The 13,813-nt window shown below is 33.3% G+C and overlaps 1 protein-coding gene across 1 annotated transcript; it reads left to right on the plus strand.

Moving 5' to 3' along the window:
• Positions 1-940: 940 nt before the first annotated feature.
• On the plus strand, positions 941-12,419 carry LOC140790704 (endo-1,3;1,4-beta-D-glucanase-like). Its single transcript, XM_073140902.1, has 7 exons — positions 941-1,208; positions 2,638-2,659; positions 5,604-5,727; positions 10,052-10,142; positions 10,243-10,332; positions 10,939-11,039; positions 12,112-12,419. Exons 1-7 carry the CDS (start codon positions 1,058-1,060, stop codon positions 12,250-12,252), a joined length of 720 nt encoding a protein of 239 aa, XP_072997003.1. The 5' UTR covers positions 941-1,057; the 3' UTR covers positions 12,253-12,419.
• Positions 12,420-13,813: the final 1,394 nt, after the last annotated feature.

A 13,813-nucleotide genomic window follows, 5' to 3' on the forward strand; every position in this document is an offset into this window, starting at 1 on the left:
GATGAGGAAGGATGAAGTCACAAAATAAAGATAGGGAGAAGATCAATCCAACTCAATTCATCTATTCACTTTGAAGAACTTTTCTACTTTTAATATTTGATTGCAAAAATAAACTAAAGAAAGTAATTTCCTTACCTATGAAAAATACCTTCGCTTCATCTTTTTTTATTTCTTATTATGAAAGAAGAGTGGCTTTGAAACGAGGCACTTCATTAAACTCTAATTTTTAGTAACCAAACACACCTTCGCAGAGAAACAAAGTAAGAGTCCTAAGATAATTAAAACAAACTAAGAATTAAACATATCCATCCGGCTCTCGTCTCTCCCTTGAATTAGAGCACCATTTCCCACCATTTACCCATATGAGTACGAATTAGATCACGACATTACCTATCTAGTCCATCTGATTTCTATTTTTCAGTCATTGTATGACTGTTGATTATTCTCCTCAAACTACACATGGCCATAAATTCCTATAATTCAGGGACTTAGGATAACTTGGACTAAGTCTTAATTCAGAGTTGGACAATATCACAATCAACCCATAGACCGAAATAGGTGCGACAGGAATAAGGGCTTCTAGTTCCCATTACTCCTGCGGAGCATGAAGCATGAAGCATGAAGCATAGTCATCTTGCCAACAGATCAGATGCAAGAGCTGGCAACGATAAATGCTAGATCCTCATTGGCATACAATCTGAACATAATATAGTATCCATTCATCATTTCCGACGACGATGCAAAGCGGTCAATTTGATTGAGATATGGGAGCTTCGCTCTCAGCTCAGTTTGGTTGGGATGAGGAATGAGGATGCCCTCCGAAGATGGAAATCTCCCACCATATAAACTTCACACGTGTTCAATTTAAATGCCCAGACTTGGTCAGAATGAAAAGTGATCCTTCGCTGATATCAGCTGTGATGCAACCACAGCGTCAGATGACAGAACGGAAAACTGGCCCACTGCTACAAGAAGATTTATATAAATACCACAACCCACGAATTGCTCCCAAGAATCCAGAGACTATTATTTGTATTGGTCTAGACTCGTTTAGAAGATGGCAGGCGCCCAATGCTGCGATAACCCACCAGTACTCGACTCCTCCAGTGGCCACGGGTGCGTGGTGGAGAACTTGGCTAGCCTCAAGTCCTACACTGCCGGCTCGCCCGACGCCAAGCGCGCCGTTCTCCTCGTCTCCGATGTCTTCGGTAAACTAATCCCTTTGCCCGCTCATCTTTTTAAGCTAATCTGAGCTTTCGATTTCCATGTAAATCAAGAGCAATGAATTGATATGGAGGGGGAATTACATGAAGAATTTTGGGGCAGCTACTGTTTCGTGAATTGCAATCGAAATGTTTGTTACCTTTCAATATCCTGAATTGGTAAGATAGAATCAACCAATGGGAGGGAGCTCATAAGATTGTCTCTGAGATTAAAATGTTAGGGATTGACTGAAATATAGTTGATAATGGAAGAAAATGGATCAAGGGAAATGGAGGGAGCTCATCCAAGTCCCCAATCTATCAGAAGTGTTTATCCTTCTTCTGACCTTAAAATGGATCAAGGGAAATTTAAAAGGGGGCAGTCTGATTCCATGTATTTAGAAAAAACTACATCTACGCGTATAAAGTGATAAAAAAATTCAGCTTTTAATTTATGAATCCCATGAAATTTTCGTAAGTGCTAAGATGAGCTCTCATCCAGCATCTTTGACATCCATTTTAATTAAATGGATGTCAAAACATATTCTCTCAACCATTATTGGGAAGAAAAGAGGGAAGATATATGGCTTCTGTTTACATTGGTTTCTCATTTAACTCTATGGATACTGCATCTTGAAAAAAATATGAAACCAATTGCCTCAAAGTGCTTTCAGGACATTCCATAATGTAATTGGCTAAAACATTTGGTTCAGAAAACAGGGTGTCATGACTAGTTTTGATATTCTTATCTCACTAGTACATAGTCTATAGTGTTGATGACATAAGTGTGATATTAATGAAATAAATATGCTAACCTTGTCTTCGAACTTAAATATCAAAAACCTGGTTTATAACTAATGAGTAATTTACAATTTACCCCTTGTGGTTTGAGCCAATTTCAACTTACTCCAATGTACTTTAAACTCAAATAATTAATCTCCTTATGGTTCAGATCAAGTTGCAACTGCTAGATAATTGTTAAAGGGATGCTCAAAGGCTTAATGTTGATGATGGTAAAGATAATTTGTTCATTTAACAACTTACTTATGGAATAAAATATTTACTCCCATGATTGTACAAATAGTTTGGTGATAGGTACCGTTAGTTTTGGATAGAAAATCTAATAACTGGTACTTCATCTGGCCTACAAAGAGATTAAGTACTTACATTTTAAGTATATGGATGTAAATGGAGATCGAGCCAATCTATAGGGTGGTAAACTGTAAATCTGTAATAAGCCCTATTATATGACATACAAAATATAACATGCCTATTGTCATATGCTATTAGCCTAGTGACCTAGAACTTTCTTACTTTTCTGTCTTGTTACAATAAGTCTCTTTATCCTTCAAGTTTCTTATAACTATTAGAGACCATCTTAACTATTAGTCTAACGATCTAAATGTTTGTTCTAACATTTTATGTTGCTCTGCAGGATTTGAAGCTCCTAACTTGAGGTATGTAGACATTATCTTGAATGGGCTTTCTGCTTTCCACATGATGGTCTAGTGGTGACCTCACTAGTTTTCTCTTGTGTTCTTTAATATAAAGTTTTAATTCTTCATTGATATTTCACAATTTTTTGCTGTTATTAATGGTTTTTATGCTACTGGTGTTTTTTGAGAACATTTGCTAACTAATATTCGTGAAAACTTGCAATTGTTTGACATTTTGACTATCCCAAGTTGGAGATCCATGTTGTGCTGCTATGTTGTCGATGAAATTCCCTTACAAATGTTGAAACTACTCCTAGAATCTTGTTCAAATTTATTCTATAGAATCCACAGATGATGATGAATCTGATAACAAACTTTTGGATGTAGAAATTATAAGAGAAAAAATGTTTGTCTTTTTTCAATCAATGTTGCAGCTGGACACAAATTTTGAAACGAGTTAAATTCTAGCCTTGATAAAGCTATATGGTGGACTTGTGAGGATCATCATAATGAATAAGCATAAGCAAAGTAGGAAAAAACCAAATGAAAATGTGCATTGTTCATCTAAAATAGCTAGGTTGAATGGAGACGTAAACTTGTGATATCGACTTCGGTATGATAAGGAGCTAACTACATAAAAGAATGTTGCCATTAGACAACAACAGATGTCCAACTGAAAACAATGTCTAGCAGCAACTTGCAAATGAAGAACAGATAAGTGTAATTGGAAGGATGTGAAAATGGTTCTAGAGAAGCAACAAATAAAAAATTAAAGGTACCAACAAGATAGAGATTAGAAAATGAAAGACTTTTCTTCAATATTGTTTTAGGTCCTTACACAAATTTTGGGAGTTTCACTTTTGATAGATTTTAAACATTAAAGAAAATACTAATAATTTTATATAAAATAAAAACTGAAACAATTGAGTTTTGATCTTTATACAAGTTCCATACTTCCACTATCACCTATACAAGTTCCATACTCCCATATCACCTAAAAATTATGGAAATTGCAATTACTGGTGGCACAAGATAGACTGTATGACATGCTTTTTGCCAAGCTAAAATGATCGAGTTTTAATTTTGAGACAAGTTCTATTATAACCTGTAAGTAGCAGAAATTGCTACTAGTGGCGGCACAAGATAGACTGGATGGTATGCTTTGTGTCGCTTGGCACATAACTAATGTCTCTGTGGTGTTTCTCCTCAGATAAGGAAAAGAGACTTGTAGAGAACTAATGAGAGCATGGGAATAGTGGTGTTGCATATACTCTAAAAGATAAAATTATTTTTCAGCTGCATATAAATAAAAAAAAATCTAAATATACTAAATTTCTTGGTTGTTATCGAGAGGGTGTCATTTGATATTGTAGCAAGGCTTATGGGTTGCATCAAAGTAGTCATTATAATTCATGTCATGGAAAAAAAACCTCTTAAGTTATGAGGTCATGTTGGTCTTCCCTCCCTAGACCTTGCATTGACAGGAACCTCATCCACTAGTATGATCTTTTTCATCAAGTAGGTGTACTAGGATGTGGAGTATCGCCGCATACTTTTTCACAACAATAAGTTAATAGGTGTAAGAACCAAGTGGTAATGCAATGTCAAAAGGGAAACATAATTTATCTCCACTTGGAAAAGAGAGAATAAATAAAGGAATGAAGATGGAACAAGTCCAATATAGTGCATCACAATTTTGAAGAACATAACAGAAAATGCCTTCAAGAATGAACTGCCAACTTACATTGAGATATACCACAATTACTGTAGATAACTTGAAGCTCTTAAGCCTTTATCAAGATGCCAGGCCTAAGATCAAGTGATACCATTTTGTGGTTGACATGTTTGTGGAGCATGATAATCCATCGACTCAGGATTGCCTCATGGTGCACAAGTTTGCAAGAACCCATGAGGAAAAATTTGGATTTGAATTAGCCAGAAGGGTGAGCAACCTAACAGGTTGAGATATACTATAAAGTGATAATCACTTAGTGTCAGTAATCTGGAAATAAAATCGATTTAAGATGATTTAATGCTTCAACAGACAGAAGTGAAAACCATGTGTTGCAATTCTCAGACTGAAAACCAAGTGTTGTAACAACAGACAGAAGTGATTATACTTTCTCAAAGGTTTCATTAATTTTTAACAAATATCACCTGTCATAATTTTTTGTTCAAATAAAAAAGATCATCTTACCCGAATTTGAGTCCTCATCATTAAAAATAAAGATAATAATTAAATAAAGAGAAGGGACTAAAATTCTGCTGTTGACCTAAAGGGTGTACTTAGCTCCTCCTATTTATTCTGATCACTTTATATAATATTTTGTAAGGTCTTCAAGGATTTATTTATTGCATGCAATTTAATATTATATTTATTGGACTGAAGCGACAAATAATTTTTAATTTCTTCTGCTCCAAAATCATTGTCATATTTTCTACTTGATATGATTGTCTTGTTTCCTGTAAAAGGAATTGTAGATAAATTATGGTTAATGGACCCAAATATTAATGCAAATGCTATTCACCTTTCATTTTGTCTTGGTCCTTGCTACTAAGATAGTCATTTCAGGCATGCGAAGTCTGGTCTTTCTTGGGATGAGTTGCCCTTTTTGATATTCCAATCTCTATTGAGAAATGAGAATAAATGGCATTTCCATTTGTTCAAATATACTTGAGAACGATAAGATTCTATTGGAATAAGTGAAACGGGACTAGGATGCCTGTATATATAACACTTTTAAATGACATAAATATCTAGCATCATTCAATGTTGTAATTAAAATGAATGCATTCTATTGTGTGAAGTAATCTTTTGAAACTGTTCTAGCTCTTTGTAGATGTAGATATGTATATCGTTTGTCCTGTAATATCATTATAAAATGTTCGTCGTTGATGTTAAGTGGTACTCTTTCTTAGTCTTGATCTTGCTGGATAAAAACAAATTGCTACATTGATTTTGAAGGAAACTAGCAGATAAAGTAGCCTCAGCTGGCTTTTTTGTGGTAGTTCCTGATTTTTTCTTTGGTGATCCATTTGCACCTGAGAAACAGATTCCTGTAATGACATGGCTTCAGAGTCATGGAACGGTATGTCATGGTAAATGATTTTAATATTCCTAGTCCTTGATTGGAAAACATCATAGTAGGAAACTTTTTACTTGGCAATCTTTCTTTAATAGTCTCATAAGCTTGTGTAAATGTGATGCTTATCCATTCTTATTCTTCTGATGTGATTGAGGTGATATTGTACTATTATTGGCTTCGATCACCAATCCTGTATATGGAAGTAGAAGTTCACTTCCTAGTTGAAAAAATCTGCATTTTTCCGCATAATATACAAATCCATTATCTTGTGAGGTTTTCCTCTGTTTCCTTGTAGGGAAAAGAAGTCAATCCTGCAGAATTTGGCTTCTTTTTGACATGCCTCATTATCCTTCCATTATCTCAACTTATTGAAAAGGGTCCAGATATTGCATGAGAGGGTAAACTATTTGATTCAATGATCGGCCTTGATCCTATAAGTACGCTGATCTACTTCGCCCAACCCCTCTGGCTCTTATCTTCTATTTCTTTTGGGAATATATTATTCAAAATGATTGAATTCCCTCTTTGTGCAATGGCTTTCAACTTTCTTGATTCAGGATCATAGAAGACCACATATTCCAGTTTAGAGATTTGATAGTTGGTCTTTGAGTTTCTTTATTGAGTTACTTCTAGTTCTGATTAATTTTATTGTGGCTATTTTCTAATTTTTTTCATTATTTGACCTATTTTTATGTACATCCATAATTTTTTATTTGGGTCTGTTTTTATGCTCAGTTTAAGATCTTTTATGTGAGTTTTTGACCAAATTAGCTTGCTCCCAAATATTATTTACCTTAATAGACCATTCCCCAAACTTAATACTAAAAGGGTCTAATTTTGCTGGCTTAGCATCCATGTCATTAACTTATTAGTAAAACGTTGAACTCATCAATGTTTTACTTTTAGATGAAACTGCTAATCAGTTCAATATCTATAGCTCAACGTAAAACACTGATTTTAAAAGGCATATTTCATACATAAAGCCAAGACCATTTGCTCTGCACTTCAGTAAGTAAATTGCGGACCTGATTAGCGTTTGCTTTATTAGTAAAATTCTAGTTTGATCAATGTGACAAAAAATGTAAAATTAGAATTTAGAGGAACTATCTTTCATCTTTGGTAATTCTAAGAACACTTGGTTGGCAAGGAATGGCTAAGCGATTCTCACCCATAGCTCCGTTTTATGTCTTTATAATGACATTTTATGACCAAAATAATCAATCCAACGTAAAGTAATGATGTTGTAAACTTTTTACTTTTTTATATTTACTTACATATTTCTCATTTGAGGTCCGATTAAACTCCGGTCAGAATCATTACGTTCATTTCTCTTTCATCTTCGCGATGTCATATCATATATTCAAAATGGACTATTGGTTATAAAATTATGAACTTCCAAACTGAACATTTTGGCGTCTTAATAAGGTGCTGAATTGTTTAGCCTTATTCTATTAAATAAGATGAGTGTTATGTTTAATAATAAGTCAATAAAAACACTAATAAAATTAGCAACTTAACCTACAAGGAGACACTGAACTTACCATTGATTCATCTTCTAAGTAAAATGATGTTCAGTTCAGCATTTTACTTATATAAATGCTGATATGGCAAAACTAGACTCCTTTTGGTATTAAGTATCTGTGGGGTCTAGTTCAGTATATAAAGTTTGGAGGAGGGCAAAAACTCCTTCTATGTTAATAAGTTAATATTTGTTAGGTCTTATTGGTACCTATAGTAAGGTCTTTTTTGACCTAATCAATGTAGAATTTGAGTCCATCAAAGGTTTCTCATCCACCCTTATTAGAAAAATGGGATGAAGGTCTTTGCAGTGATGGTCATTATTTTGTCTTCAAGAAATAAAGGGAAGAGATTTTCTCCTTCTTCTTCCTTCACGTGAAGCATTGATTGGTGTGAAGCTCTACTGAAGTGTTCTACATTATCTTTGTTACTATTATCTCGTCTTTTTCGCATCTACACTCTCATCCGTTATATCTGTCAATTTCTTCTCTGTTTCTGTTTTTGTGTTTCCTTCACTGCACAAAACCATAAGTTACGAGATGGTACTATAGAAATACTGTAGTAATCCTTACATATATCACTTTCCAAATTTCATATCTAAAGCCTTTTCTTGTGTTCTTTTCTCATTTTTCTAATCTATTTTCCAGTTTTAAGGGAATTCATGATTTACCTTTTTGTAGTTTGACTGGATTTCAAATTATCTCCCTATACTCTAAATTTAGCACTTAGCCCCTGTGATCCAAACCATGTTGCAATGGTTAGCCAACTTTTAATTGGAGAGTAAAATGACTTAATTATCCTAAATTGAGAACATTTGGGGAAGTTGGTTATTGTGCATCTTACTTATGGTGGAAATATTTGCGCCACTGAACCACCACTAGTTTTGATTAAAATTCTAATAGTTGCAAACTTGCAATTTGGTCCAGACCACAAGGGAGTTAAGTATAAGTTTGAAGTACATAGGGATTAATTAAAATTGGGCCAAACTATAGGGGTGAAACTATAAATTGCCATTTTCTTTATTATTGAAATCTTATGTTCTTTTCTTTTACTTGTCTTCCTTAGATCCACTCCTTCCATATATCTGTTGTACATTCCTTCTGACCTCTTCCAAAGAAGAAAACAGAAAGAAGTACAACCAGATATCATTACTCCGTTTAACTTGTACTGGCATAACCATCCCTGAAGTAGTGTATACAATTCTGGTATCTTGTGGAAACAGAATGGTATGACTGGTACAAAATGAGAGGACAAACCATGTTCATTCACTAGGATGATGTCCTCAAGATTAATATTCTATATTTTCCAACAAGACTATCTTCATTGAATAGTTAAATACGTACATGTTTACCTATTTTGACATAGGCCAATTATACATATTGGAGTATTGGAGAAAATTTAATGCCTGAAATTTGAATTTATAACTCCAAACCCAAAATTTATCATAGTTGAAAACATAAAATACTCTTGTTTAGACCCCTTTTGTTTTAGAACTGTCTGCCGATGTTTCTTTCTTCTGTTTCTATATATAATGTTGTTGTTGTATTATTCACATTTTCAGCTTGTCTTGTGTTGGATGATCTCTATTAATATTTTCTATCCTACTGTTATGTTTTATGCAATATTAATTCTCTCATCTAGTGACTTACCACTTATCCTTCTCCTCTTTTCTTCCTCTCCCATTACATGGTATACCGTCTGGGTTACCTTTTGGCAATAATAAGGTAAAATATGAAGTCTGAACCTTTTAAAAGTATTAACTCACCAACTTGTCACGGACTTAAGCTTTTTCAGGATTATCAAATTCGCGCGACACTTCAACTTTTTTGCAAGATGAAGTAAGCCTTAAAGTAAAATTAGTATAGAAGTAAGAAAGGAAGAAAGTCTTCACTAACACTTAAAGAACATCCATCTTGATGAAGTCTCACTTCTTTTTATTTATTCAAACTTTAGATAACTTACAAGTAAAGAGATCATGCCTTTATATAGGCAAAAGATAACTTAGCTATTAAGTTTCTAAAATATCTTCTCGAAAATATTTGGGAGGCTAAGGATAAGATTAAAGAGGTGTCATCCCTTATCCTTATCTGTTCACCTAATAGATAAGTGTAAGGCTTGTCGAACAGTGAATAAGCTTGAGTTTGGCCTCAATATTACAGTGTCTTTTGAGTCAAGCTTTGTTACTACATCATTGATGCCCTTAAGACTATCATGACACTTCGATTTCGACTAAAATTTCGATGAGGGGTTACAAACTGCTATAAAAGTTTAAGCTTTTAGAGAACGGTGGTTTTTATGTTTGATATTCTAATACTTCCTCTCAATTCTGGGCTGAAATATTTTGATGGGTCCAAAAAATAAATTTAATTTAAATGGGTGGATTTTTATATTTTCAGACAAAGATGGGCATGATAAAATTTGAACTCATGACCTTTAGTTTTAATACTATATAAACTCACCAATTACTCTAAAAACTTAAGCTTTTAGAGAGGTAATTTTTATATTTTATATTCTAGCAAAAAGTAAGGAATAAATGCTCTAAGTTTATAGGTACATGTACAGAAACTGGACTGGTATTCCAAGTCACACACTTCAAACTTGACTGACATTCTACATGTTATACTAGCTTATATTGGAATGCATACCTAATGCTACTTCAATTTATTCTCAAGAAGCATTTCTAAGTTTTGGTAACTTGGTGGTGCATTATCATATCTTTTCTTACACATGCATCATTTATTGCTTAACTAAGTCTATCAGAGATTGACTGTCTGACTAATTATGTTTATTCACCTTTTGTGGAATGTAGGATAAAGGGTTTGAAAATGCAAAAAAGGTAATTGAAGATCTGAACTCTAAAGGCATATCTGCAATTGGAGCTGCTGGATTTTGCTGGGGTGGTAAGTCTGATTTTCATTTGACAGCTGGCCATCTTACTTCCATAGACTACGAGTATACATACTTTTGAATTGTTTAACTGCAACATTTACTTGATCTCAGCCAAGGTAGCTGCAGAGTTAGCAAAGACTGATTATGTTAGAGCTGCAGTAATGTTGCATCCATCTCTAGTTACTGTTGAGGACATCAAAGGTTGGTGTTTTAGTTTCCTACACAATGGCTGCCTTCTATGTTATAGCTCATTACATTGTAAGGATGCAATAGATAGGATGCTAGAATTGAAAAGAGTGTAGTTTCTCAAGAATTCTATGTTAAATCTTAAATCTTATTTATATAATTTCTTTTAGGAAAATTTGCATATAACATCCTTCTTTTTAATGAAATTGTGATTTACATCCTACATTTTTATTATTTGTAAATTAAGCTCTATGATTTAGTGAATATATGCAAAAAATATTCTAGATTATATTTAAACTAACATCGTGGAAATATTCTGTTAAGTAGAGATATTTTATTTCTAAAATGACTAAAATATTCTTATTTCTAAAATGACTAAAATGCTCTTAGTATGACTTAGTTATTTTTTTAATGTAGTTAATTTAACCTTCTGTTTGGTTAAGTTTAACTAACAGATCTAACGGTAGAGTACTTTTTATAGATATTCGCTAAATTATGGAGCTCAACTTGTAAATAGTTAAAATATAAGGTGTAAACCATAATTTCGTTGAAAGATAGAGTGATATGCAAATTTCTCTTTCTTTTATTTGTGTTGATGTTGTTTAAAATTTTTACTTGCAGAGGTTAAATGCCACCTTTCTATACTTGGAGCGGAGATTGACCATATCTCTCCACCTGAAGTAGTAAAACAGTTTGAGGAGATTTTATCTGCAAAATCTGAGGTAAGTGACATGATGGAGAACTTATAATTCATTTTATAGTTTGTTGTTCTAGTCATCAACCTGTCACGACTAGTAAATATTCTGGAAAGATTAGTGAACATACAAATAGAAGTATAGAACTTGACTTTCTAACTTGCAATTGCAATTTTACACACATCACTCCATTAACATATAGTACACTATATTCAAGTAGCTGCACAAGCCTGTGTTTTACAATTTGAATAATTTGGATTATTAAGATGTAGTGTTGCTTGTATTAGTTCTTCAGAAAGTTGTCAGGTGCTTAATAGGAAATAAAGAAACTTGTTGTGGATCAGTCGGATGATATAAGTTTGCCTACAAAGATCATCTCCTAGTCTAATATTTTAAGTTTAACCTCAAAAGCATAAGCTTCCTGAATAATTAATTTTAGGTACCCCTATGTGATCCAGCATTTCAGATCTCTTAGGATATGTAGAAGAATAATTTAATATTTTTTTCAGTTCTTTGAGATCGATTGTTCTATGATTTGAATGCATAATCTTTATAAAGAGAACTATAGAATAACTAAGTTCTAGTACATTCAATAACAAATGATTGACACTGCTATTTCACTTTGAAATATCCACAAAGTAGAATAAGATTCACTAGCAACAACATTGACAGGAAGAACGAACCTCCTAAAGAGGAAGTTGACTGTTGGCTCATTAGAACATTATTCATGAAAATGAAAAGAGCTAGAAGCTTGCAAGAGCAGAGTTAGATATGTTTCACAAGTGAGCTAGATAACTGAAAGCGAGATAACGATATCCTCATCGCACATAAAGATACAGCTTACTATTTGAACTTTGAAGCTTTTATTTCTCAAATCAGATTAGACAATGTAGACCCTTAGCTATAAACAGTTGGGAGAGCAATTATATTTATTCAGTAGTTGTTATGAAATCCGAACCATAACAAATCTGATTCCTTACTGACGATGAATGAGTGAATGTAACTGACCAGGCAACTGAGACATAGATGATGAAAGATATGCAAATTTAACATTTGCCAACCTTTTTGATCAATCTTATTTGTGACATGTCTTTGTCAGGTGGATAGCTTTGTCAAGATCTTTCCTAAAGTTGCGCATGGATGGACTGTGAGATATGATGTTAATGATGAAAGTGCTGTGAAGATTGCCGAAGAAGCTCACCAGGACATGCTAGCATGGTTTATAAAGTATGTTAATTAAGAAAAATCATATACTATAAACATTTAATTTGAATTATTCTGGACGAACTTGTACTAGTCCAAGGCTTGAATATCAAACTTGAATGTTTGTGATTTCCCAAAACATTAAGCATGCCTCTTTTATTTAATGTACTTCGCTATTGGTATAAAAGAAACTGTTATTTGACAGCTGTGTTGTGGTTTTTCTTTTTGAATTATTTATTTCGTATGCCTTTATACCTATTCTTTTGTTCTTTGTTTTTTTTTATATTTGCTAATCTCTTGAGTCGACTACACTCCGTAGTTCCCTTTCTTCCATATCCAACAAATATTGTTGGCATTGAGTGAGCTTATCGTTTCCTTCTTCCACCATAGATAATTTTGTGTACAAGCATATCCTATTGTCGGGAAACTGGTTGCTAGTGATTTTAGAGAGAATGAAGGGCTAATGATGTGAAGCAAGGAGATTGTTAGGGTTCTTGGGAAGATGATGATGGCTAGAAAAAGGAAAAGAAATAGAACTGACGTTTTACACCACCCTCAGAGTCAGGATTTCACACCCAAATCTCATATAGGCAAATCTTAAAATTCTTCAATAATCCCAACCAGATAAAAAGTTGGTCCATATATAAATCTTATAATGACAATAAGAAATAACACATTAAACAATTGGGAAAAATAAATACAAAACTGCCAATAAGATAGAGATCAGTTGGTTAAAGGGGCTCCTGCTGTATGAAAGCATCAGGTTTGAATTTTAGTGGCATCAATATTTAGTGGGCACCATTAAGTTCTCACTTCTCTTTAACAAAAAAAAAGGCAAATCTAAACACTAGAAATAAGCAAATACAACCCATACACTAGAAATGAACAAAATACACAAAAAAAAAAAATCAAAATCAAATCTCTAGTAGAGGGATTATTAGCTGTTAGCACCTCCTACACTAATACAAATGCCAGTGTGATATGCTTGTGATGTTTGTATTATCCTCCCGGAGAGAGGACTCTGTCAAATGTGCCACTCTGCCGCTCTCATACTACTCATGAATATTAGGGTCCTGTCACTCTAAGTTATGTAACTCAAGTCAAGTACCATTAGATCTAGGCCATCCTTTCCAACATTCTACATTTTTTAGTAGATTGATCTCATCATCTAAAATTTTATCAATTTTATCTGTTGTATTAGGTGGAATGTTAAAAAGCGGGCTAAGGAGAGTCTCTCTTGAACAAGCTTATAGATAAGCTCATTTGTTAATACTTTATATTAAAAGTAGAACATATACCAAAATCGTTTGATGGATATAGAACGTAAACATTATCATTAATTTTTTTTAAAATTTTTAAAGGCCCTATATTTTGTATATGCAACTTTTGACGGTTCAAATTTTATAGTTAGCATTGTTGTGCAATCTTGTTGTTGATTTTTTTATGTAATTTATGGATATATAATGCTTTAAATGGATGCAAACTCTAACAATCTATGATAATGAGCCATAGAAATGAGATCTATGAGTTGTTTAAGTTTATAATGATGGGAATGAGACCTATGGGTTATTTAGGTTTGCAACCATACAAAATTAACA

The sequence above is a fragment of the Typha latifolia genome, chromosome 6 (assembly GCF_019914945.1).
Source record: "Typha latifolia isolate L0001 chromosome 6, TyphaL0001v2, whole genome shotgun sequence".
NCBI classification, from domain to species: domain Eukaryota; kingdom Viridiplantae; phylum Streptophyta; class Magnoliopsida; order Poales; family Typhaceae; genus Typha; species Typha latifolia.

Bases quoted from the DNA above. Each gene is read 5' to 3' on its own strand.
- LOC140790704 (XM_073140902.1), top strand. From the start codon at position 1,058: ATGGCAGGCGCCCAATGCTGCGATAACCCACCAGTACTCGACTCCTCC. The intron at 10,333-10,938 runs GTTGGTGTTTTA...TTTTACTTGCAG, and splicing joins TACTGTTGAGGACATCAAAG to AGGTTAAATGCCACCTTTCT. The intron at 11,040-12,111 runs GTAAGTGACATG...TGTCTTTGTCAG, and splicing joins TTTTATCTGCAAAATCTGAG to GTGGATAGCTTTGTCAAGAT.